The sequence below is a fragment of the Ictidomys tridecemlineatus genome, chromosome 5 (genome assembly GCF_052094955.1).
Source record: "Ictidomys tridecemlineatus isolate mIctTri1 chromosome 5, mIctTri1.hap1, whole genome shotgun sequence".
Lineage (NCBI taxonomy): Eukaryota > Metazoa > Chordata > Mammalia > Rodentia > Sciuridae > Ictidomys > Ictidomys tridecemlineatus.
The window spans coordinates 48,983,310-49,009,252 of record NC_135481.1 but is presented as its reverse complement, the minus strand read 5'-3'; the positions used below and the strand labels follow the sequence as shown (position 1 = coordinate 49,009,252).

Below are 25,943 nucleotides of genomic sequence, written 5' to 3'. Positions count from 1 at the left end.
TACTCAGTGCTCTCTCCATATAGTTGTTTTCAAAAGTACATATATAAATGCAGGAAATTTCATTTTGCAGTTCAGAGGGGGAAAAACAAAGTGAGTTCATGTGAGTTCATGCTGTGACAGCTGGTGGGGATATTTGGAAAGAAAGGTCATTCTTGTTTACGTACTCAATATTGAATCCTAAAAATCATAAAATGATACAAATAGGAAAGAATATCTAGTAAGAAACGATAACATTTTATTAATTTTTCTGTAAGATATGGTACTTGATTCTCTCTTGATAATATTTTGAAAACAGGAAGTTTCCTTTTAAGTTAGCATGCTACTCATAATAATATGAACTTCAAATATTATAGAAATCGTTTTCAACTGTCATGGTTTCTGGTAGTATTATTCTTTTAATGCTGATTGCAGAGCCTTGGCATTGAGTAGTTAGATTACATTACCTCTGGGGAAAGCTGTTTTTAGAGGTGTCTTCCCCTAAAACTCTTGCACTGTTCCTCTGCTGGTCTCTTCTTAATGGATGTCGAGCTACTGCTCATTCTTTTATCTGTATCAGATTTGTTCACACACAATGTGGCTAGATGGATTCCTGTTTATACTGACATACTTTTTTACTGGGAAATTATAATAAAAAGTTACTTGTCTTGGATTTGAATTCCAAATCTATCCAAGAATAATATAATTAATTTAGACAAAAGCAACCCCTTTTCCCCGGTTCTTGGGGTTTTGGTTTGTTAAATTAGCTGTTAATATTTTCTTTTTATTGAGTGTTTTAGAATTTGGATTAATCACAGAAATAAAAATACTGAAAAAAGATTCTCTCTTTAAAAAATTGAGTGGCCTGCTAGTCTGAAAGTAGGGACAAATAGACTGTTAATTTTCTTGCTAACATTGGCTTAAATTTTTGGCCTCCTATCTTGTCTACCTAGTGGTTGTGATAGGAAAGTTTCAGGAAGAGCCTGCCAAATAAAGGGATGGCCTTTCTTGGGTAGAATCACTCCCTAATTGGAGCAGCTCCAGGATGTATTACTGCATCATTACAGCAAGGAAATCCCAAGAGAGACTTTTTCTTTAATCCATTTCTGTCAGTAATTCTTCTTGGATCTAGAATGAAGGAATAGAGGTTTGTGGAATGTATCTTTGAGATATTTAGGTAGCCTCATATTCTGAAAATCAGCATATTAAAGAATATACTAAGGTTAGGAAGCCATTAGGAAAAATAATTAATTTTGGTTATTATTTTCTTATGAATAATGACTGCTTAATGAGCTTTGGGACGTTAAGCGAGATAACTTTTCTAAATACTGTGACCTTATCTTTAAAATAGGGTCAATGAAGTCAGGCTTGATGGTGCATGCCTATAATCCCAGTGACTTGGAAAGCTGAGACAGAAGGATTGCAAGTTCAAAGCCAGCCTCAGAAATTCAGTGAGACCTTAAGCAACTTAGCAAGACCCTGTTTCTAAATAAAAAATATAAAAAGGGTTGGGGATGTGGCTCAGTGTTTAAGCACCCTGGGTCAATTGCTGGTACCAAATAAATAAATAAATAAATAAATAGGGTTGTTGACCTGGGTGTGATAGCACATGCCTGTAATCCCAGCAGCTCATGAGGCTGAGGCAGGAGGATGGAAAATTTGAAGCCAGCCTCAGCAAATTAGTGAGGCCCTAAGCAACTTAGTAAAACTCTGTCTCAAAATAAAAAAAAGATGGGAGTGTAGCTCAGTGGTGGAGCACTGGATTTAATCACCAGTACTGAAGGGAAAAAAAGTTTGTGATAGTACCAATCTCAGATGTTAGCCATGAAAACTAAGACAGAGTGCACTGATGGGAGTTCTTAGTTATAAACTCTAGAATCTGGTTCTAATTCTAAGACCCAGATTAAGGGTCTTAGACTTAAGCATAAGAATTTGGAGTGAATAGATGAAATCTCCAAATGAGTCAAAACTTTGATTCAACTAATCTGAGGAGAACTTTTGCATTTCTTCTGAGTATTAGACATCACAGCTTGAATTGCTTTCTCTGGGCTATTACTAACACCAGTCTTTGAAGCTGATTATTACTGCTATTGCGTCTCAAAATCATTCTTCTCTGTCCTTGATTCTTTGCAACACTTGCTCCTGATTTGAATCTCAGACAGATGATTCTGGGTCATTTAGCCATACCTTGCTGCAGGGAGCTTGGAAAGGGAAGTTCATGATATTATCAGCATTTACGAGAGCGGCTTCACCATGAAGGTGTTGAAAACAGGCAATTCCCTTTTCAGAGCTGGGCAGCTCAAAAACTGATAATTTGCTACTTCTTAAAAAATGCTTAGGGCTATGCCCGATGTGTGGTAAGTGCACAGTAAATGTTTGTTGAGCTTGGCTTGCCTTCAGCTGACCTTTGTCTTAGCCACTGCTTTAGCACAACCTTGGGCTTTAGGGGGCTTCAACAAGCATACTGAACCTCAACAAATGTTGGCTTTTATTAATTTATAGTTGCCAATCTTTATTTATTTATTTTTTTTAAAAAAAAGGGTTGGGAAAATTTCTACTTCCAGATTTGATTTTTGAAGCAAATGAATTGGTACTACTAGAGCAATAAAAATAAATGGGTGAAATAACTTCTAAGCTTAGAATTTACATGGTAATCATATTAAATTCAATAGATGGTATCTCCTAACTTTGGAAGTAACTAAAGGATGAAGTAAGTAAAGGGTAATTTTAGGTAAATTATGGGCTCTTTAGCCAAAATGATATGCAATTAGTAATGCACATTGTGACTTCCTTGCTGTGCTTTATTTGTCACCCTTCCCACTTGGTTTCCCATTTACAAAAGTGGTTGGTAATAAAATAATTAGAAAGTCCTGGTGTTAGTGTCAGAAAACCTGGATTTGAGTTTTACTTTTACCAGTTACCAGCACTATGATCTGGAATAGGTTACTTAGTCCCTAAGACTGTTTCTTCTGTGTGTGAGTGTGGAATAAACACTATTTCAAGAATGTTGTTAAGGCAATAAATGAAACTATGTGAAAATATCTAACATGGTGAATACTGCTCAGTAATTACAACTTTTATTTTTCATGGTCCTGGAAATCGAACCCAGTGCCTCCTCATGCATGCTGAGCAAACACTGTACAACTTAGCTACATCTCTAGTCCTTTTTATTTTTTGAGACAGTCTCCTTAAATTGCCCAAGCTGTCCTTGAATTTTTAATCCTCCTGCCTCACACCCCTGAGTAGCTGATTACAGTATGCATCACCACACCCCACTAAATACACCTTTTAAAACAAAAGCCTGTCCTCAGAATTTTAGAAAATCGTGTCTTAAATTTCTTTTAACAAGTGGGAGAAATCTGTAACAAACAGGTAAATATTTAAACCAGTGTAATTTAGGGCAGCACTTTCATTTTGACTATTAAGTCAAAATGTCCTTATAATACTAAGACATTATTTGCCTTTTTCACTTTCATTCTCCCATGAATGGAGTTGCCAGAGGCCATATGATATGTGATATCACAACAGATTAAGCAGAAGCAAATTTAGTCTTATATTAAAGAGATTTGCAGAAAATGTAGAATAATACCATTCTTTTCACTAAATTTTTCATCTGTTTTGGAAAATTTAGGTTTTTAAAAAAGTGATTTGTTAACATGCAGCCATGTTTATTATTATTTTAAAAAATAATTAATAAATATATTTAAATTTTTGTTTTATGTTTTGGCAACTACTGAAAGATACCTTCCTTTTTGAAAATCTTTTCAAGGACTTTAGTAATTTCTAAGGGTAAAAAGGGAATCTGATACCCAAAAGTTTAAGAACTACTATGTTAGATGTGCTGTTTTCCATAAGAGGAAGACATGTTTGATTAATTTGTTGGAAGTATTTCAATGAACTTTTGCTTATTTAAGTGTTTAGACCTGGAAATAATTTCAAAACCCTTTAAGTTAAGCCTAATAAAATTACACACACTATATATATGTGGGGGATTAAGGGCATGAATTGTTAGGGACAGAGAATTTATATAGAAAAAGATAATTTAAAGGGAGTAATTTTGGATGAAGAGATATGATCTGTCAGTTTGATTTATACATTGAAAAGATAATTGGGAGAATCGTGGTCAAGTGGAAAGATCACTGGACCAGGAGAGAGAACTCCCTGGGTTCCATTCTATCCCTGGTTCCTTGGTTTATTAAATGTGTTTGTGGGTAAGATCTTTAATTTATAGGATGTCCATTCTTCAAATCAAAAATTAGAGTAAATTTCTGCCTTACTGTTTCTTTTGTTCATTTAACAAATGATTATTGATTATTTACTGTGTACTAGATTTTATTCTAAGTTACTACAAACATAGTGATAAAATAGGCAAGGTCCTTGCCTTAAGCGGACAGCAGTTTAATGATAAACAAGTAAATGGATAGGGATAAACAAGTAAATGAATATATAAATAATTATAAATTGTATTAAGGACTATGAAGGAATCAAATAGAGGAAAATGCTACAAGCTTACTTACACAGAACTAACAGGGAGGCTTCTCTGATATAATGATGTTTAAGTAATCAGATGGATGAGACAGAGGAAAGGGAATTTTCAGCAAAGAGACAGACCTCTGTGTGCAAATCCCTAAGATGTGCCTGGAGTGTGGTAGATGTTAGGAATGGTAGAAGAAAATGAGGTTGAAAAAGTAGATAATGTCTAGGTCATGTAAGGCCTTACAGACTCTGGAAGGAAGTCTACAGTTTTGATGTCTGAAGGGCTCAAATGTGTTCAAGGCTGAGAGATCTGTAAAGGATTATTTGGGTGATTAGTGATTACTGCTTAAATCTGTTGAAGTGTTTGTGATGGAGAATGAACATCGTTTTCTACCAATACCCTTGGTTGATGTTTTCAGAGACTAATAACCTACAGACTGATTTTAATCTGTGTTATTAAATGCTTAGGCTTTTATCATTAATTTCTTATTATTTGTCAAGTTAAATTTCTTTTTTTAGGTTCTTTAATAAAAATGTGTATTATGTAACTTAGTACATGTTAGATTTTTCTACTAATTTCATCTACATTTATTTTAGTGCTCTTCTTTTTAATGAAGTGAAATATATAACCACACTGGAAGATCTTCAGAACATAGAAAATGCTCTGAAAGGAAAAGCAAATATGATATTCTCATATGTAAGAGCCATTGGAACGCCAGGTATTTATTAACTTCTGTTTTAATCTTTACTGGGTCTATGGACTAATGTCAGTATGTTGAAGTATTTCAAACAATATGCAATCTCAGTATTTAAAATAAATTTAAAGCATCTTTATTATTGTATTTCTTTAAATGGGAAGCATCATCTAGTGGCTGAACAAGAACTGTGGAGCCAGACTGCCTAGGTTAGACTCCTTGCCACCAGTGACTTTTATTATGACCTTGGATAAGTGACTTAACTTTAGTTTCCTACTCACCAAGATGGGGAAACTCATTGTGCCTACCTCTCTGTGTTATTGTGAGGATAAAATTAATTCAAGTAATTAAAATATTTCCTAGAATATTAAAGAAGTTCTGTTTTTATTTCCTTACAATCCTCCTGGAACTTGCTATTATAGTTTCTAATACTCAAAAAATATTGTTGACTAAATGGTTTTCTATTTAATACTTATTATTTTTAAATTTTTTTAGAAATCTATTTTTGGTAGCATCACCTGAGCATTCAAATCTAATTTTCTCATAAAGTTGTTTTATAAACAACTGACTGGATTAAAGTTATGCTTTCAGGATTGTTATTTGTTGTTATAACTTAACCATGTTAATATAAAATGTTGTTATAGATATTTTAATAATTGTGCTCTGAAATAAATCATTTATTTGAAGTTTTGAAGTCTCAGTCTTTTTTTAATATTTATTTTTTAGTCACAGTTGGACATAATACCTTTATTTTGTTTATTTAGTTTCATGTGGTGCTGAGGATCAAACCCAGGGCCTTGTACTTGCTAGGCAAGTGCTCTACTGCTGAGCCACAACCCCAGCCCCTGAAGTCTCAGTCTTTATAAACATAAAGCCTACTGGCTACATAGCATGTCACTGAATGTAATATATGTGTAAAATAATATTTTACAATCTTCTGTCTTCTCCAGAGTTTCTAGTTGTAAACAGTGAAAGTGTTGAGCTATAGGGAGCTTGCACTGATGTAGCAAAACTTCCCTGTTTTTTTTAATAGCATTAATATAACTGCTATATTTGGAATAGATTGGAAGGAGCAAGAGTAGAATAAGAGGGAAAATTAGGAAGTTATTGGAATAATGCAGAGAAGAGATGATGGTGGGGGGCTTGGACTAGGCTGTTAGCAATGAGATGGAAATAAATATGAATTGTAGCAATATTTTGGAGATAGAAATAACTGAATTTGTTGTCCTGTTGGAGTGGAGTGAGAAATAGCAGAGGCAAGGGTGGCTGTGGGTTTTGACCTGAAGTACTCAAAAAGTGAAATGCTGATAACTGAGATGGGGAAAATGGGAATAGACTAGCCTAGAAAGTTTGGAGAGGAAGTTCTGAAGTTCACTTTAACATCAAACTTGTGAAATACCCATGCAAGTAGAGAGCAATGGGGCAGCTGGATATTACTGGACTGCAGTTCTTACCTTAGGTTTACAAACTGGGGATACAGACTAGGGATATAAATTTGAGAAATAAAGCTGTGAGATCAGAAGAGGTCACCAAATGAGTGAGGCTAGATGAGAGTAAGATCGCAACCAAACCCCTGAGTCACTTCACCATTTACACAGTGAAGAGGTGAGAAGGAATCAGTAAGGGGTACTGTTAAAACATAATCAGGCTGGAAGAGTATGTGGGGTTAAGATAATTTTTTTAAATATTTATTTTTTAGTTGTAGTTGGACACAATATCTTTATTTCACTTATTTATTTTTATGTGGTGTTGAGGATCGAACCCAGGGTCTCACACGTGCAAGGCAAGCGCTCTACCGCTGAGCCACAACCCCAACCCTAAGAGAATTTTTTAAGAAGCTTTATGTTGACAAGAAAGATCCAGTAGAAGGAGGGAAATATATCATGCAGGAAAAGAGGAGAGAATTTCTGGACAGGGTCTTTGAGTAGACAAGAGGGGATGGAATCGGGTGACCAAGGAGAGACAGGGTCTTTGGTGGGAGCACAAATAATAGGGATAAGACAGAATGAGGGCATCAATTCAGGTTAATAAATATGGTTTTGGGAGCATGTTTTTTTAATTGGCTCTCTTTTCTCAGTGAAATGGGTATTAAACCACATATTGTAGTAGAAATAAAATCTCAGTTTGGGAAAGAAGACATGACATTTAGGAGACCTGGAAATAAAGAATGGTTTCTAGGTAGCAATAGTGGTTACTAATAGTAATTTAAAGTGAGAACATTACCTAGTAGGTTTTGCTTTGTTTTGTTTTCCTTCAAGCCAACTTTACTTTCATGGATGTAGGGGCAGAATATACAGAGTACTAGGATTAACCTGTATTATGTTTTAGCCTAAATAGCAGGGGAATTAAAAAATTGACCATGAAATTTAAGCTTGATTAGGGGAAAAGAGCAGAGTGGAAGTGAAACGTGATAGGATCTCTGGATCTCTGGTCCTGGTAGGTTAGAATTGTGTGCCTGACAGAGTGACCTGGAAGTGTGTGATTGTGTGGGTGCTAGACACTGAGATTATGGGGGGAAGTTGCAGCATTGGGTAATCACAAGGCTTTGGAGTGAGCCCATAGCAGTGATTGGTTAAGGTAGAGGTGAAAAGAGATTGCTAGAATAGAGAGCGTCAAGAACTGATATCTCCTATACAATGGTGCCATAAATATACATAGGAGAAAAGATAGTCTCTTCAACAAATGGTGCTAGGTAAACTGGAAATTCATAGAAATAAAATGATATTAGACCCCTCTCTCTCACCCTGCACAAAACTCAAAGTGGATCAAGGACCTCAGTATTATGCAAGAGACCCTGCATCTACTAGAAGAAAAAGTGGGCCCAACTCTTTATCATGTCAGCATAGAAACCAAATTCCTCAACAAGACTACTAAAGTGCAAGAAGTAAAATCAAGAATAAATAAGTGGGATTGTATCAAACTAAAGAGGTTCTTCACAGCAAAGGAAACAATCAAGAATGTGAAAAGAGAGCCTACAGAATGGGTGAAAATCTTTGCCACTTGCACCTCAGAGCATTAATCTCCAGGATATATAAAGAACTCAAAAAACTTAACAACAACAAAAACCCAAATATTCCAATCAATAATTGGGCAAAGGAACTGAACAGACACTTCATAGAAGAAGAAATACAATCAGTCAACAAAATATGAAAAAGTATTGAATATCACTAGCAAATAGAGAAATACGAATTAAAACTACAATGAGATTTCATCTCACTGAAGTCAGAATGGCAATTATCAAGAATAAAAGTAAAAATAAATGTTGGTGAAGATGTAGGGGAAAAGGCACACTTATACATTGCTGGTGGGACTGCAAATTGGTGCAACCACTTTGGAAAGCAGTATGGAGATTTCTTAGAAAACTTGAAATGGAACCACAATTTGAATCAGTTATCCCACTCCTCAGTATATACCAAAAAGACTGAAAATCAGCATACTTTAGTGACATGGCCACATCCATGTTCATAGCAGCTGAATTTACAATAGCTAAGCTATGGAGCCAACCTAGGTGCCCTTCAACATATGAGTGGATAAAGAAAATGTGGTACATATATACAATGGAGTATTACTCAGCCTTGAAGAAGAGAGAAGTTAATGGCATTTGCAGGTAGATGGATGGAAATGAAGAATATCATGCTAAGTGAAATAAGCCAATCCCCCAAAATCAAAGTCTGAATGTTCTCTCTGATATGAGAATGTTGACTCACAATATGTTGGAGGTAGGGAGGAGTGGAGGTTCATCAGATTGGTCAGGGAGAATTGAGGGAAGGGAGGGAGGCTGGGAAAGGGAAAGACAGTAGGATGAATCAGACGTAACTTTCCTGGGTTTTTATATGAATACACAGCCAGTGCAACTCCACGTTATATACAAGCATAAGAATGGGAAGTTATACTCTATGTTTGTATGATATGTCAAACTGGGTTCTACTGTCATGTATTTAAAAAAAATTTTTTTAGAAGGTCAAGAACTGAGAGGCTTGGATTTTGGAATGATCATCTATGTGGTTTGCACCAAGGATTATGACAGTAGTAGTACAGGAGAGCATGACAGTATGACAGAAGCTCAATTCCTCATGAATGAGGGGGAGTGATCCTGGCTGGGTGGTAGATGATGCTCACAAGGTAGCGAGTGGGGTCAGTGGAATAATCTGTTGCAAGTACTAGGAGATTAAGTGTGAAAGGAGAATATAACTGCTTGGGAATGATAATGAGGAGAAATGGGAAAACAATATACAAAAAGGGGGGAATCATCAAGGAAATGCTTCAAGAAAATTTCCCAGAACTGAATTGTTTGAGCTTTTAAGTTGGAAGGGCTTTCAAGTCTTAGCACAAGGGATGACAACAGAGACACTTCAAGGTATCTCATTTTGAAATTACAGAAATTAAGAGTAGTGGGGAACTATTCTAAAGTCTTCCAGAGGGGGGGGAAAAACGAGTTTGCAATTAAAGGATCCGGAATTGAAATGGCATAGAAACTCTTGTTTGTAGTGTTGGAAATGGAAGAAAATGGAACAACATTTTTAAGATTCTCAGGAGAAATAACCTGAGAGTTCTACATCCAGCCAACTGTAGTTAGTTGTGAAAGTATAATCAAGATGCTTTCAGAAATGCAGGTTGACAAAAATGTGTATTTTATATATCCTCTCACAGGAAGGTGCTAGAGAGTTGGAATAAGGTATAATAATAAAAAAGTTATGAATAGCAGAGCAAAGGACCCAACACAAGGTAGGGAGGGGTGGGTGAGAGGGGAGGGGAGGAGAGGGAAGAATTGAAAGAATGAATTCCCAGAAAGACAGTCATCTAGCAGGCCAACTAGCAATACTCCATAGTGGAGCAAATCAGAAGGCTCTTTAGAAATGTCTTTAAGATAATGGAGTTGATAGTATACCTGATACATTTGAAGACTTGAGAAGGATAGATAATTATGGAAGAGTTTAGGAAGAAATTTAAATAAAAAATTGTATAAAGGTAGTTAAAATTAAAGTTGTTCAAAAAGGAAAAAGATGGTCATTCTGTCCTGTGTGATTCATCTGTAAATAATACTTAGTCATAACAACACAAGTCTGAATATTGATCTAATAAAAATTAGAACTATATTGGGGCTGGGGATGTGGCTCAAGCGGTAGCACGCTCACCTGGCATGTGCGGGACGCTGGGTTCGATCCTCAGCACCACATACAAATAAAATAAAGATGTTGTGTCAGCTGAAAAATGAAAAATAAATATTAAAAAATTCTCTCTCTCTCTCTTAAAAAATTAGAACTATATTAGAAGGGTTGAGGGGATGGGAAGTATGTACAGATGGGAAGTATGGGTTTCAGAAAAGAGATCTAATTTATTATCTTCTGTAGTGGGAAGTCAATAAGTAATAGTAAAGTTTGATGTCTGTCTACCTATTTGTGTATATTTTATGTGAGGATGTATATGTATTAGAAAATAAGAGTGTAGAATGCATTTAGAGACTTGAAGATAAATAACAAAAGAAATAGTGAAAGAATTGAAAATGGATGTCTCTTGGGGAGTAGAAATGGAATACAGGTTTGGGTAATGGTTGTTTTTCTTAATATGCTTCATTCTCTTCAATAGTGTGTTTGCTAAAAAATAGTAGACAAATACATATATAAAATATAACATGAAAATTGTGGATTCCTGTTGTCTTCCTATTAGGGAGAAATATGACAAATTTGTTACACTCTGAAGTATAACTCATTTTCCACTTACTCTTAATTCTTCTTTTACCTTGAGTAGAATATGCTTTCATTAGATAATTGTAATTATACATAGTATTTGGGTTCATTTTGACAAAATCATATATGTAAGGAATTTGATTTCATTCCCTGTTCCCCTATTCTCCCTCCTCTATTCTACTGATCTTCCTTTCATGCCTTTATTTATTTTTGATGGGTAATTTCTACATATACATAAAGGTGAAATTCCCTTTGGTACATTTATATATGTGTGTGTGTGTGTGTGTGTGTGTTTGTGTGTGTGTGTTTGTGTGTGTGTGTGTGAGAGAGAGATAACATGATTTTGTTAATCATAGAATAGACTTTTTATAACTTCTTTGCCTGCTTACATTTTCCTAACTGGAATTCTGCAAAAACCTTTCTTTAAATATAATAGGAAATAGAAGAGTATGGGGTAATGTTCAGAACAGAGGTTTACAGAGTCACATTTACTCCTTCTCCCTCCCAACTCTCTTCCTCCTCTTCAGAGCACAGAGCCGTCATGGAAGCTGCCTTTGTGTATGGGACCACATATCAATTTGTCTTAACTACAGAAATGGCCGTTTTGGAAAGTATTGGGTATGTATAAGAGATATATTTCAACAATTTTGTTATTTGTTGTTTATTCATTTATTTCATTTATTAGCCAGCATTTCCATCATGTGCTTGTAGCATGGGTTTATCTCAAGGAATCATAAGCAGATGTGAACAGATAAGTGAAACTTGAAACACCCTTCATTAGTTTCATTTGCTGTACCACAGTGTGAAGTTATACAGAAGTAATGTTAGACTAAGGTGATCAAGAACAGTATAAATAAGGCACTAGATGGCATCTTATAGGATCCATGGCCAAGTAGAGTACTTTAGGAACAGATCTCCCCCAGTGATCAGATGGGGGGCAAAATAGCAGCTTACTTTGTTATGACAATCCTAAATGTATTTAAGTACAGATTTTCAACAGATGTCTGAATTTTTATCTTTGTCTAGTTTCTAGCTTACAATTCTAGATAGAAGCCAACTTTTCAGTGTTTTTGGTTGGGCATTCTAGGGTTAAAGTTTTTCTTTCCTTTATTACTTAAGAATACAAGTAATAACCAGTGCATTTTAAAGACTAAGTTGGCTTTAAAATGCTCTTCAGGAAAATTAATCTAAAGTAAGGCAAAATGGTGAGGGACCTTTTAATGCCATGTGAGTTTTAATGAGCCCCTTTGCTGACCTCTCAGAAAATTGTAGCTGTTTGATACACACAATTGTTTAAAGCCCATTTTATAACTGTAAATTTAGTGGTTAGTGCATAGAAAACTGATAGAGTAAAATGATTGGTGGGGGAAGGGAGGAAAGAAAGTTGGTGAAGAAGAAAGTTCCTATAAAGAAATTGTGCTTTTATTGCTCTGTTATTACATAAACCTGTATTCCTTTTCCCATTTTTCCCATTAGTCTCTCCTTGCTGAACTGTGATTCTGTTTCCTGTTTTAATGACTTAAAACTGATGCATACTTTGTTTGTATGAGAATTACCTTTCTAACACCTTGATAATTATACTGACAGACAGTACCACAAGGCCACACTATAAGTAGTCACTGAAGAGCAAGATAACACAGTAAGCAGTAGTTCTGCCAGCCACTTTGCTACACCCAGTGTAGACTGCCAGTTTTCCCATCCTGGAATGGGGGAAGGCTTGATATTCCGATTCCTATGGTGATTCATGCTAGCCCCCACAGTTTCTCTGAGGGTTAGTCTGTGTTACCAGCTTCTAATTTTTCAGGAAATGTATAATTATAAAAACAGTAACATGGTGGTTATTCATTGGCAAGGTACGGGTTCTGTTATTTACCTTACACATCTTGTTCAGCGAGATTCATATTCTTTCCCTTCCTTGTAGAAGGTGTTTTGATTTTCCCCATTTTTAAAATTGAAAATACCATCATCCTGTTTTCATTTATTTTTGGGTATAGGATCTGTTGGGGATGTTTGAATTATTATTTCTTCATGAATAACAAGATGTTGAGGTAACATACCTGTAGGTGATGTGACAGGGAAGGACTGTGGATTCTAAGTATAGTGAACCTGTGACATCATTTCTGGATGAAGTAGTTGACTATGACTGAGTTTTCTCCTAATGAGGGTGCAGTGGATGCATTATTTTTTACATTTGTTTTTTCTTTTATTCAAAAAATAGTTATTGAATGCCTTCTTTGTGCTAGGCAGTCATTATTCCAGTTTCTGGGCTAAAAAAGTGCTTAAGACTGGTATATTGCTGTATCATGTTGGACCTGAATGTGTTTGAAAGACAAGTTAAAGGTATATAGATGGACAGTAAAAAGATAGCATGCCATAGAGTCACCAGTACTTTCTGCTACCTTGCCATTGCTTCCTTAAGAATAGACCAAAAAGGGTATTGCCGCTACCCCATCTATACACATCACAGTCACCTAAACAAGGTGATGGGAGGGCTGATCTAGCAGCATCCAGTCCACTGGCTTGCCTGAACAAATGAGATCCCCTCTCTCAGGAACATGGAAGTATACATGGTAATAGTCCTACACAGGAATGTTTTGCTCAATTATAGGAAAACTGAGGGGTGTCTTCGCAAAGTGAGTTGGGAGCTGAAGTGTTATTGGCAAAATGAAGGTCCCTGAACTCTTAGTACTTGGGTTTTATATTTTTCTCTACCATTTTTAGATCCACTCATTTTAAATTTTTTAAATTTTAATTTTAACATTTAATTGATTATTTTTAGTTATACTTGACAGCATAATCCATTTTGATAAAGTGATACATGCATAGTTTATATCTAATTCTAATTAGGACCCCATTCTTGTGGATATACATGATGGTGGGATTCACTTTGGTGTATTCATATATGTACATAGGAAAATTATGTCAGATTCATTCCACTGTTTTTCCTATTCCTATCCCCACTCCCTTCCCCTTATTCCCCTTTGTCTAATCTATTGCTTTACTTCCCCTCCTCTTCTTTATTGTGGTTTAGCTTCCACATATCATTGAAAACACTTGACCTTTGATTTTTTTGGGATTGGCTTATTTCTCTTAGTTTGATAGTCTCCAGATGCACCCATTTACTAGTAAATGTCATAAAGTCACTCTTCTTTATGGCTGAGTAATATTTCATTGTATATGTATATCATAATTTCTTTATCCATTCATCTGTTGAAGGGTACCAGGTTGGCTCCATAGCTTACCTATTTTTGAATTGTGCTACTATAAATATTGATGTGGCTGCATCACTGTATCATGCTGGTTTTAAGTCCTTTTTGTTTTGTATTTTGTGGAATAACCCTTTAAACTTCCAAAAAGTTCTCTCCTTTTTGGTTTCTGTTATCTGAAATCAAATAATCCCCGATTAAATAACTTTCCAAGATTTTGTTGTTCAGAGGTAAAGATATGAACCCAACCTTAACTTCTGTACTTAACACTTCCCTTCCCCCATTATGTGACTATTCAAGAGGTTATTGAGCTTTACCTATATGTTTCCTTGTATTTGAAATGTCCAGATGATCTGTTTTCTTGAAGAAGCCATTCTCTCCCTTTCTAAGTGCTATGATCTTCCTTTCTTCTTCTTCCCAACTTGAGGCAGAATGAAATATTTCTTTGTTCTGTTCTGCATTTTGTATATTATAATACTTATAAAGTACATTTTGATTATTTTACTTAATTGTTTCCTTTGGTTTAATCAGTTTGAGGATTTGAATTATCTTATTAATCTTTAACTTTAGTGTTTAGCATAGGTCAAACACACAGTAGGCATTAACTAAGTCTTTAAGTGTTGCTTCTCTAATCATTGATTCTATTATAAATTACTTAGTAATTAAATTTGAAATTAGTGAACCTTGAACACTCAGTTTAAGCATGTCTCAAGAATTAAAATAACATTTTAAAAATAAGATTTTGTAGTATTTTGCCAAACCCTACTAATGCCATATGGAGATTTTTAAAATGCTATTTTAATTTTGGCAGGCCTTATCACCACTATAAGTATCTTTTTAAATTCTCATACTGAAAGGAATACCAAAACTCAAATTATAAGCCATTGCCAAGTTTTGTAATATTTCAGGTGTAAACTCACAAATGCCTACCAACTCTCACGTGGTTTCTATTTGAAGGCATGTTTTGGCTAAAGTTTATTCCAAACACTTTGGATTTAAATTATACCTAGAAAATTTGTGTTAAAAAGCTTCATTTAATATAGTTCTAGTAAAGTATTAATATTTGAAAATAATCTCATTGTCCACAAGGGGCCAGCCTTTTATTGAAACAAAATTATGTAGGCCTGTCTAGAAAGTAGAGCCACCTTGTGAAAGAACTCAGGGAGAAAATTGCCTATACAACTCATGTGGTTCATTCAGACATTAAGATTAATTTATTTAATATACTTTTCTTCTTTTTTTTTGACCAAGTTCATTTTATTTTATTTTAATGTTATACTCATTTAGGCTTCTACTGAGTCAGTAACTCAAAAGTATGAGACTTGAAGAAATTTGTTGTCATATCTTTTTTGTTGATAGGATCAAACATTGAACTTCATTAAGTGAATGTTCCTAATTTTTAATTTGCAGCTCTGAGAATATAGAACTTGCACATCTCTACTTTTTTCATTGTAATCTAGTCTCAGACTTGACACAGCAATGTAGAAGAACACGAATGGAACAATCATTGACGACACTGAACATTCATCTGTTTGTTAAGACAATGAAAGCACCCCTGTTGGTATGTGTTTTACTTTAATATAGTAGATAATTTGCACTCAAAATTTATTAAATTTTGATTCACAGCTATGTGTTTTACTTAGATGAACTTTTTTTTTCTTACTTTGGGCATATTCCTTTCATTTCATGAGATTTGTGAGTAGTTCCTTATTAAAGTTAGAATAGAAGGTAGACTATTATTAAAACAATGTTTTGATGTTATGATTTCTATTCCATTGAAACCCAAATACAACAATGGATAAGTGAAATATTCTATAGTAGTAATTATGGCTCTGGGACTTGGTGGCTGTTCACAGATCAAAAAGACCACATTCTTTTAAGAAAATAAATTTTTTGAGAATCCTTTGATTGTTGCTTAAAAAGTTGGTAAATATTGGAACCATAGGATTTCTGGTGCCCCACTTTTCTTAGCATAACATTCCTCAATTAATGTTATATACAGATTCACTAGGCGATGGCAAGCAAAAAACTTTTCTCTCTGAAATGTTAAAGTGTTTTCCTGAGTGCATGAAAAACCTTCAGTAGAACTTACTCAGTACATTTTTTTTTTAGAAAAATAGAATGTGCGTGTGTATTATAAATAATCCAAACAGCACTGCAAAGTATAAAGAAAAATTCATAAGAAGTTACCCAGTCGCATCACTCAGTAATTGTTAGATGGCTATCACACTAGTTATCTCTGCACCCATAAGTACAGATAGAAGATTGAGTGGATTAATGGATATATCATATTGAGTACCACCCTATTGTTTTAGTCAACTTTTTTTGCTGCTGAGAGCTCTCTCCCCTCTCCATGACAAAATATAAAACCCCAGTAACCCACCTACTCCACCCATACCCTACCTGCTTTCATTTACCACTCAGTTAATCCCGATCACTCTTAGGAAATGGAAAAGATTGATAAACTACATTTTAATACAGTTAATTCACTCTTTGGTTGAAGGCTGTCATAACCCAATCATTTTACTTTTAAACTTTCTTGCATTGTCTCACACATGATATTTTGTGAAATACCTATATCTAAACCATAACACCAATAGTAAGAAGAATTATAGTTAATCTTACTTGAGTTTAATTGAAGAAAAAAAAGTGTTGTGAAACAAGAGAGTGATTTTGGAACTTTTGAAAAATGTTTGTTGTTCTTTAGAAAGTATTGTCTGAGGTATTGAAAATGGCTATGGAAAACAGTAAGAAATTATCAATCATTTAAAAAAAACTGAGGGGGCTGGGGTTGTAGCTCACAGGTAGAGCACTTGCCTAGCATGTTTGGGGCACTGTGTTTGATCCTTAGCACAACATAAAAATAAATAAATAAAATAAAGGTATTGTATTCATCTACAACTAAAAATATTTTTAAAAAAACGTAGTTTCCATTTTACCTAGAATTGACTTAGCTTTGAAAGATGAGAAAATTATCTTCATATACTTATTTTCATCTGTTCCTCCTACCTCTCTGATTTTTTCCCTGGTATTATTTTTACACTATTAAGGTCCATAATATTTTTACTGTTTTATAACCACAATTCCCACTTTTTAAAAAGCCTTGCTTCTGGATTTAAGTAGATTCAGAGCTTGCCAGGCACAATTTTATTGGCTTGATTCCTTAGTTTTTAAATTTTAAGTAACTTTTTATTTGGTTGGAGTTTGGTTACAAGGAATTTTTTTTTCTTTTTAAGAATATAGTTTATCACCTGGTTTGGTGATAAACTATATTCTTAAATATAAGAATATATTTATTCTTATATTTAAGAATATAGGAGGCTGAGGCAGGAGGATTGGAAGTTCAAAGCCAGCCTCAGCAACTTAGTGAGCCCAACTCAGTGAGACCATATCTCTAATAAAATGAAAAAAGGGACTAAAGTGAGGCCCAACTCAGTGAGACTGTATCTCTAATAAAATGAAAAAAGAGGATGTGGCTCAGTGGTTAAGTACCCCTGGGTTAAATTCCCAGTACAAAAAAAAATGTAGTTTATCAATCTTTTCCATTTCCTTTTGTAAGGGAGGGGACATGTATCTTTCCATGAGAAGAACATCCTCTAAATTTGGATGTTTTGTTGTCTCTTTTGAAGGAGGGGATAGTTCACTGTACAGTTATTTACTAATTTTTTTTCAGCCTCATTTTCTTCTCTTCAAATAGGTATTATTAAGTACTCTCAGAATTTTGTCTATATACCAGTAACAGGCAGGATTTTGACTTGTATCAAGTTTCCTAAAACTCTTCTGGTTTGTTTTTGTTTGCCTCAACATTCTGGCTTGAAGTTGTGCCCCTTTCCTTAAGTTGTTGCTTATGAATTTTCTTTTGCTGTGCTTTGAAACTATTTGTTTTTTGTTGTAGATAGATTCAGAAGAATGAGATTCTTTGATTTCATTTCACTCTATAATACTTATCAGGAATTATGTAATATGAGTTTTGCACTTAAAAAGCTAAAACTCTGGAGACTTCATAATGACTTCCAATTCAATTAAGCATTGCTGTGTTTGAAAGCATGGCATAGCAAAAATTTTAAGGTCCCTATTTATTATTCTCTTGTGAATGATAGCTCTTGAACTATGCATTTTATAAAACACAGTGGAAATGGTACTTCCTGGAATTGTGTAATGTAGGTGACCCTGCTCCAGCCACTGTTTGCACTGATGCTCATTCTCCACTCACATCATTCTTAACCATCCCTCCTCCATTATCTTCCACATCAATCCATATGCAAGTCTTCAAGTCCAGTTATGGTTAGTTTTTTTTTACTTAGTGAGAGGCTTTACAAACTAACCTGGGTTTATAGATTAAGGACTGAAAGAATTTGGTATGTTTACATTAAGCTTGTTTATAAACCAATGAGAATATAAAGTATGATTCGGACTTTTTGTAAACTGTTTTATGTGTCTAATGTATAATCATTGCAATAAAAGGAATTCATATTTCACTTCTGAGCATAGGAAAATTGGTACAGTTTTTTTTGTATATGTGTCCATCTTTTTTATGATAGAGTACTTAAACAGTTATTTTAGATCTAACACAACTGTTTTATTTTCATGTTATTTTAATGCTGTTAAACTGAAAATAAACATTGAGTATAGAATTTTTATGTGGGTTTCAATTTCAAATAAATTAAGATTCTGCCATACATGAAATTACTCTAAACGTATTCTTAAGGTTCCCAACAATGGATAGACATGGGAAAATAGTTCAGTTATTTTTCATTTGGTTAAAACTAAGGATATTTTGGAATGCTAATGGCTTTCTTTATGGGGGACTCATTTTGTAGTTGGTAGATATAAGGATGACTGTTATCTGAATCCTAAGGAGAATCTTCAAGTATGCATTTCTGGTACACTGTTAAATATAACTAAGTTTGCTGGGTGCAGTTGGCACACACTTATAATCCCAGTGGCTGAGGCAGGATGATTGGGATTTCAGAGCCAGACTCGGCAAAAGCGATATGGTAAACAACTCAATGAGACCCTGTCTCTAAATAAAATACAAAATTGGGCTGGGTATGTAGCTCAGTCCAGTGGCCCTGAGTTCAATCCTTGGTACCAAAAAAAAAAAAAAAAGCTAAGTTTTTATAAATAAATAAATATATTTTACACACACACACACACACACACACACGTGTAATAATGATGCAGTAAGCATACTTATATAATGGTTTTTATGAAAATTTTACTTTATTTTTTGTTTGTGTATTGAGATAGCTATTTGTTTCATGTATATCTAAGACATTTGAATTAAATTAAACCTATTTATTTATGTAGGAAACTAGAAGGATCCTGTAATGGTTTATTCATCTAGCTTCTGTTTTTTAAGAACTAATATAGCAGTGTACAGTTTTTTTTAATTGTTGGTTGTTCAAAACATTACATAGTTCTTGATATATCATATTTCACACTTTGATTCAAGTGGGTTATGAACTCCCATTTTTACCCCGTATACAGATTGCAGAATCACATCAGTTACACTTCCATTGATTTACATATTGCCATACTCATGTCTGTTGTATTCTGCTGCCTTTCCTATCTTCTACTATCCCCCCTCCCCTCCCCTCCCCTCCCCTCTTCTCTCTCTACCCCATCTACTGTAATTCATTTCTCCCCCTTGTATTATTTCCCCCTTTCCCCTCACTTCCTCTTGTGTGTAATTTTGTATAACCCTGAGGGTCTCCTTCCATTTCCATGCAATTTCCCTTCTCTCTCCCTTTCCCTCCCATCTCTCATCCCTGTTTAATGTTAGTCTTCTTCTCATGCTCTTCTTCCCTACTCTGTTCTTAGTTACTCTCCTTATATCAAAGAAGACATTTGGCATTTGTTTTTTAGGGATTGGCTAGCTTCACTTAGCATAATCTGCTCTAATGCCATCCATTTCCTTCCAAATTCTATGATTTTGTCATTTTTTAATGCAGAGTAATACTCCATTGTGTATAAATGCCACATTTTTTTATCCATTCGTCTATTGAAGGGCATCTAGGTTGCTTCCACAGTCTTGCTATTGTGAATTGTGCTGCTATGAACATCGATGTAGCAGCGTCCCTGTAGCATGCTCTTTTTAGGTCTTTAGGGAATAGACCCAGAAGAGGAATAGCTGGGTCAAATGGTGGTTCCATTCCCAGCTTTCCAAGAAATCTCCATACTGCTTTCCAAATTGGCTACACCAATTTGCAGTCCCACCAACAATGTACAAGTGTACCCTTTTCCCCACATCCTCAACAGCACTTGTTGTTTGACTTCATAATGGCTGCCAATCTTACTGGAGTGAGATGGTATCTTAGGGTGGTTTTGATTTGCATTTCTCTGACTGCTAGAGATGGTGAGCATTTTTTCATATACTTGTTGATTGATTGTATATCCTCCTCTGAGAAGTGTCTGTTCAGGTCCTTGGCCCATTTGTTGATTGGGTTATTTGTTATCTTATTGTCCAATTTTTTGAGTTCTTTGTATACTCTGGATATTAGGGCTCTATCTGAAGTGTGAGGAGTAAATATTTGTTCCTATGATGTAGGCTCCCTATTTACCTCTCTTATTGTTTCTTTTGCTGAGAAAAAACTTTTTAGTTTGAGTAAGTCCCATTTGTTGATTCTAGATATTAACTCTTGTGCTATGGGTGTCCTATTGAGGAATTTGGAGCCCCACCCCACAATATGTAGGTCGTAGCCAACTTTTTCTTCTATCAGATGCTGTCTCTCTGATTTGATATCAAGCTCCTTGATCCATTTTGAGTTAACTTTTGTGCATGGTGAGAGAAAGGGATTCAGTTTCATTTTGTTGCATATGGATTTCCAGTTTTCCCAGCACCATTTGTTGAAGATGTTATCCTTCCTCCATTGCATGCTTTTAGCCCCTTTATCAAATATAAGAAAGTTGTAGTTTTGTGGGTTGGTTTCTGTGTCCTCTATTTTGTACCATTGGTCCATCCGCCTGTTTTGGTACCAGTACCATGCTGTTTTTGTTACTATTGCTCTGTAGTATAGTTTGAAGTCTGGTATCACTATACCACCTGATTCACACTTCCTGCTTAGCATTGTTTTTGCTATTCTGGGTCTTTTATTTTTCCATATGAATTTCATGATTGCTTTCTCTATTTCTACAAGAAATGCCATTGGGATTTTGATTGGCATTGCATTAAACCTATAGAGAACTTTTGGTAATATCGCCATTTTGATGATGTTAGTTCTGCCTATCCATGAACAGGGTATATTTTTCCATCTTCTAAGATCTTCTTGTACTTCTCTATTTAGGGTTCTGTAGTTTTCATTGTGTAAATCTTTCACCTCTTTTGTTAGGTTGATTCCCAAGTATTTTTTTTTTTTGAGGATATTGTGAATGGAGTGTTTTTTCTCATTTCCATTTCAGAAGTTTTGTCGCTGATATACAGGAATGCCTTTGATTTATGTGTGTTGATTTTATATCCTGCCACTTTGCTGAATTCATTTATTAGTTCTAGTAGTTTTTTTGTAGACCCTTTTGGGTCTTCTAGGTATAGAATCATGTCATTTGCAAATAGTGATAATTTAAGTTCTTCTTTTCCTATTTTTATGCCTTTAATTTCTTTCGTCTAATTGCTCTGGCCAGTGTTTCAAGAACTATGTTGAACAGAAGTGGTGAGATTCCAGATTTTAGAGGGAATGCCTTCAATTTTTCTCCATTCAGAATGATGCTAGCCTGAGGCTTTGCATAGATTGCTTTTACAATGTTGAGGTATGTTCCTGTTATCCCTAGTTTTTCGAGAGTTTTGAACATAAAGGGATGCTGTACTTTGTCGAATGCTTTTTCTGCATCTATGAAGATGATCATATGGTTCTTATTTTTAAGTCTATTGATGTGGTGAATAACATTTATTGATTTCCGTATATTGAACCATCCTTGCATCCCAGGGATGAATCCTACTTGATCATGGTGCACAATTTTTTTGATATGTTTTTGTATCCGATTCGCCAGAATTTTATTGAGGATTTTTGCATCCAGTTTCATTAGAGATATTGGTCTGTAGTTTTCTTTCTTTGAAGTGTCTCTGTTTGGTTTAGGAATCAGGGTGATGTTGGCCTTGTAGAATGAGTTTGGAAGTTCTCCCTCTTTTTCTATTTCCTGAAGTAGCTTGAAAAATATTGGTATTAGTTCCTCTTTAAAGGTTTTGTAAAATCTGCTGTATACCCATCCAGTCCTGGGCTTTTCTTAGTTGGTAGTCTTTTGATGGTTTCTTCTATTTCCTCCATTGATATTAGTCTGTTTACGTTGTCTATATCCTCCTGACTTAATCTGGGCAGATCATATGGCTTAAGAAATTTATTGATGCCTTCACTCTCTTCTATCTTATTGGAGTATACGGATTCAAAATAATTTCTGATTATCTTCTGTATTTCTGAAGTGTCTGTTGTGATATTGCCTTTTTCATCCCATATGCTAGTAATTTGAGTTCTCTCTCTTCTTCTCTTCGTTAGCATGGCTAAGGGTCTGTCGATCTTATTTATTTTTTCAAAGAACCAACTTTTAGTTTTGTCAATTTTTTCAATTGTTTCTTTTGTTTCAATTTCATTATTTTCAGCTCTGATTTTAATTATTTCTTGCCTTCTACTTCTTTTGCTGTTGTTTTGCTCTTCTTTTTCTAGGATTTTGAGATGAAGTATGAGATCATTTATTTGTTGGTTTTTTTCTTTTTTTAAGGAATGAACTCCAAGCAATGAATTTTCCTCTTAGAACTGCTTTCAGTGTGTCCCATAGATTCTGATATGTTGTGTCTGTGTTTTCATTTATCTCTAAGAATTTTTTAATTTCCTCCTTGATGTCTTCTATAACCCATTGATCATTCAGTAACCTATTGTTCATTCTCCAAGTGATGCATGATTTTTCCTTCCTTCTTTTATCGTTGATTTTCAGTTTCATTCCATTATGATCAGATAAGATGCATGGTATTATCTCTACTCCTTTATATTGTCTAAGAGTTGACAATATATGATCTATTTTTGAGAAGGATCCATGTGCTGCTGAGAAAAAAGTGTAACTGCTTGATGTTGGGTGGTATATTCTATACATGTCAATTAAGTCTAGGTTATTAATTGTGTTATTGAGTTCTATAGTTTCCTTATTCAACTTTTGTTTGGAAGATCTGTCCAGTGGTGAGAGAGGTGTGTTGAAGTCTCCCATGATTATTGTATGGTAGTCTATTAGACTCTTGAACTTGAGAAGAGTTTGTTTGATGAACATAGCTGCACCATTGTCTGGGGCATATATATTTATGATTGTTATGTCTTGTTGGTGTATGGTTCCCTTGAGCAGTATGTAGTGTCCCTCTTTATCCCTTTTGATTAACTTTGGCTTGAAATCTATTTTATTTGATATGAGTATGGACACTCCTGCTTGTTTCCGAAGTCCATATGGGTGATATGATTTTTCCCAACCTTTCACCTTCAGTCTATGTATGTCTTTTCCTATCAAATGCGTCTCCTGTAGGCTGCATATTGTTGGATCTTGTTTTGTGATCCATTCAACTAGCCTGTGTCTCTTAATTGGTGAGTTTAAGCCATTAACATTTAGGGTTATTATTGAGATATGGGTTGTTCTTCTAACCCTATTTGTTTATTTATGTTACTAAACATGGTTTGTTTTCCTCTTTGATTATTTTCCCCCCTTTACTGTCCTACCTCCCACTGTTGGTTTTCATTGTTATTTTCCATTTCATCTTCCTGAAATGTTTTGCCGAGGATTTTTTGGAGAGATGGTTTTCTAGCTGTAAATTCTTTTAATTTTTGTTTATCGTGGAGGGTTTTAATTTCATCTTCCATCCTGAAGCTTAATTTTGCTGGATACACAATTCTTGGTTGGAACCCATTTTCTTTCAGTGTTTGAAATATGTTATTCCAGGATCTTCTAGCTTTCAAAGTCTGTGTTGAGAGATCAGCTGTTATCCTGATTGGTTTACCCCTAAATGTAATCTGCTTCCTTTCTCTTGTAGTTTTAAAAATTCTCTCCTTATTCTTTATGTTGGGCATCTTCATTATAATGTGTCTAGGTGTGGATCTCTTATGATTTTGCACATTCGGCGTCCTGTAGGCTTCTAGGATTTTGGATTCTGTCTCATTCTTCAAGTCTGGGAAGTTTTCTCGTATTATTTCATTGAATAGATTGCTCATTCCTTTGGTTTGGACCTCTATACCTTCCTGTATCCCAATGACTCTTAAGTTTGGTCTCTTTATGTTATCCCATATTTCTTGGATGTTCTGCTCATGGTTTCTTAACAGTCTTGCTGAGCTGTCTATGTTCTTTTCAAGTTGAAATACTTTGTCTTCTTTGTCTGATGATCTATCTTCTAAATGTTCTACTCTGCTGGTAGTATTCTCAATTGAGTTTTTAAGTTGGTTTATTGCTTCCTGCATTTCTAGGATTTCTGTTTGTTTGTTTTTTATAACCTCTATCTCCCTGTATAATTGATCTTTTGCTTTCTGGATTTGTTTATGTAATTCATTGTTGAAGTGATTTTTCATTGTCTGATTTTGCTGTCTAATGTCTTCCTTGAGACTCCAGATCATCTGAAGCATGTATATCCTGAATTCTTTATCTGACATTCCATCTGCTGCAGATATTACCTCTTCTAACTTTGAGTTGACCTGCATTGCTTGTGGTCCTTTCTTTCCTTGTCTCTTCATACTGTTCTATTTTCTTTCTGTTTGGTGAAACTGTTGTGTTATTGAATTTTCCCCCTATATATTTGTATTACTCTTGTATAGTTGCAAAGTCTCCCGCGCAGGCGCGGGCGGCGGCTCTGCTCCTCCTCCAATTGGAGCAATGTGCCTACTATACTGGCAGGCCGCTGGGCCTGTTCTGCCGGTGGGTCGCAGATCCGCCTACTTTGCAGGCGCAGGCAGCGGCTCTGCCTCTCTGAAGGCCGCTGGGCCTGTTCTGCCGGTGGGTTGCAGGTCCGCCTACTTTGCAGGTGCGGGCGGCGGCTCTGCCCCCCCGTGGGTTGCTGGGCCTGTTCTGTCTGTCGGTTGCAGGTCTGGCCTGTTCTGTTTGTGGTCGCAGTTCCGCCTACCTTGCAGGCGCCGGAGTGGGGGGGTAGCTCTGCCCCTCCGCAGGCCGCTGGGCCTGTTCTGCCAGTGGGTCACAGGTCCGCCTACCTTGCAGGTGCGGGAGGTGGCTCTGCCCTTCTGCAGGCCGCTGGGCCTGTCTGCTGGTGGGTCGCAGGTCCGCCTACCTTGCAGGCTCGGTTGGCGGCTCTGCCCCTCTGCTGGCCGCTGGGCCTGTTCTGGCGGTGGTCACAGTTCTACCTACTTTGCAGGCACGGGGGGAGGGGGCGGCTGTGCCCCTCAGCAGGCCACTGGGCCTGTTCTGCCGGTGGGTCGCAGGTCCACCTGCCTTGCAGATGCATGGGGCGGCTCTGCCCCTCCATGGGTTGCTGGGCCTGTTCTGGCGGTGGTCACAGTTCCGCCTACCTTGCAGGCGCTGGGGGAGGGGGGCTCTGCCCCTCACCAGGCCTCTGGGCCTGATCTGCTGGTGGGTCGCAGGTCTGCCTACCTTGCAGGTGTGGTTGGCAGCTCTGTCCCTCCGTGGGCCAGTGAGCCTGTTCTGTTGGTGGTCACAGTTCTGCCTACCTTGCAGGCATGGGGGGAGGGGGAGGCTGTGCCCCTCAGGCCGCTGGGCCTGTTCTGCTGGTGGGTTGCAGGTCCGCCTTCCTTGCAGGCGCGTGGGGTGGCTCTCAGTGTACAGTTTTATACAACAAAATATTGATTTCTAACATTGTCTTAGAGCCTTGTTCATCATAAAATATGTTCATTTCCCCTCACAACAGTATTAAAGTGTATAGTACAGTATTAACAATTTGCACATTATTATACAACAAGTTCTATGAGTTTGATTACTTT

At 36.0% G+C, this 25,943-nt stretch overlaps 1 protein-coding gene across 2 annotated transcripts in view; it reads left to right on the top strand.

Moving 5' to 3' along the window:
- Txndc16 (thioredoxin domain containing 16) overlaps window positions 1–25,943 on the top strand; it is a 96,026-nt gene that overhangs the window by 34,622 nt on the left and 35,461 nt on the right. For both annotated transcript variants that reach the window (XM_040274678.2, XM_005337978.5), the window contains exons 7-9: window positions 5,050–5,171; window positions 11,362–11,452; window positions 15,451–15,601. In XM_040274678.2, the coding sequence (XP_040130612.2) occupies window positions 5,050–5,171; window positions 11,362–11,452; window positions 15,451–15,601 (364 nt within the window). The remainder of the gene's footprint in view (window positions 1–5,049; window positions 5,172–11,361; window positions 11,453–15,450; window positions 15,602–25,943) is intronic.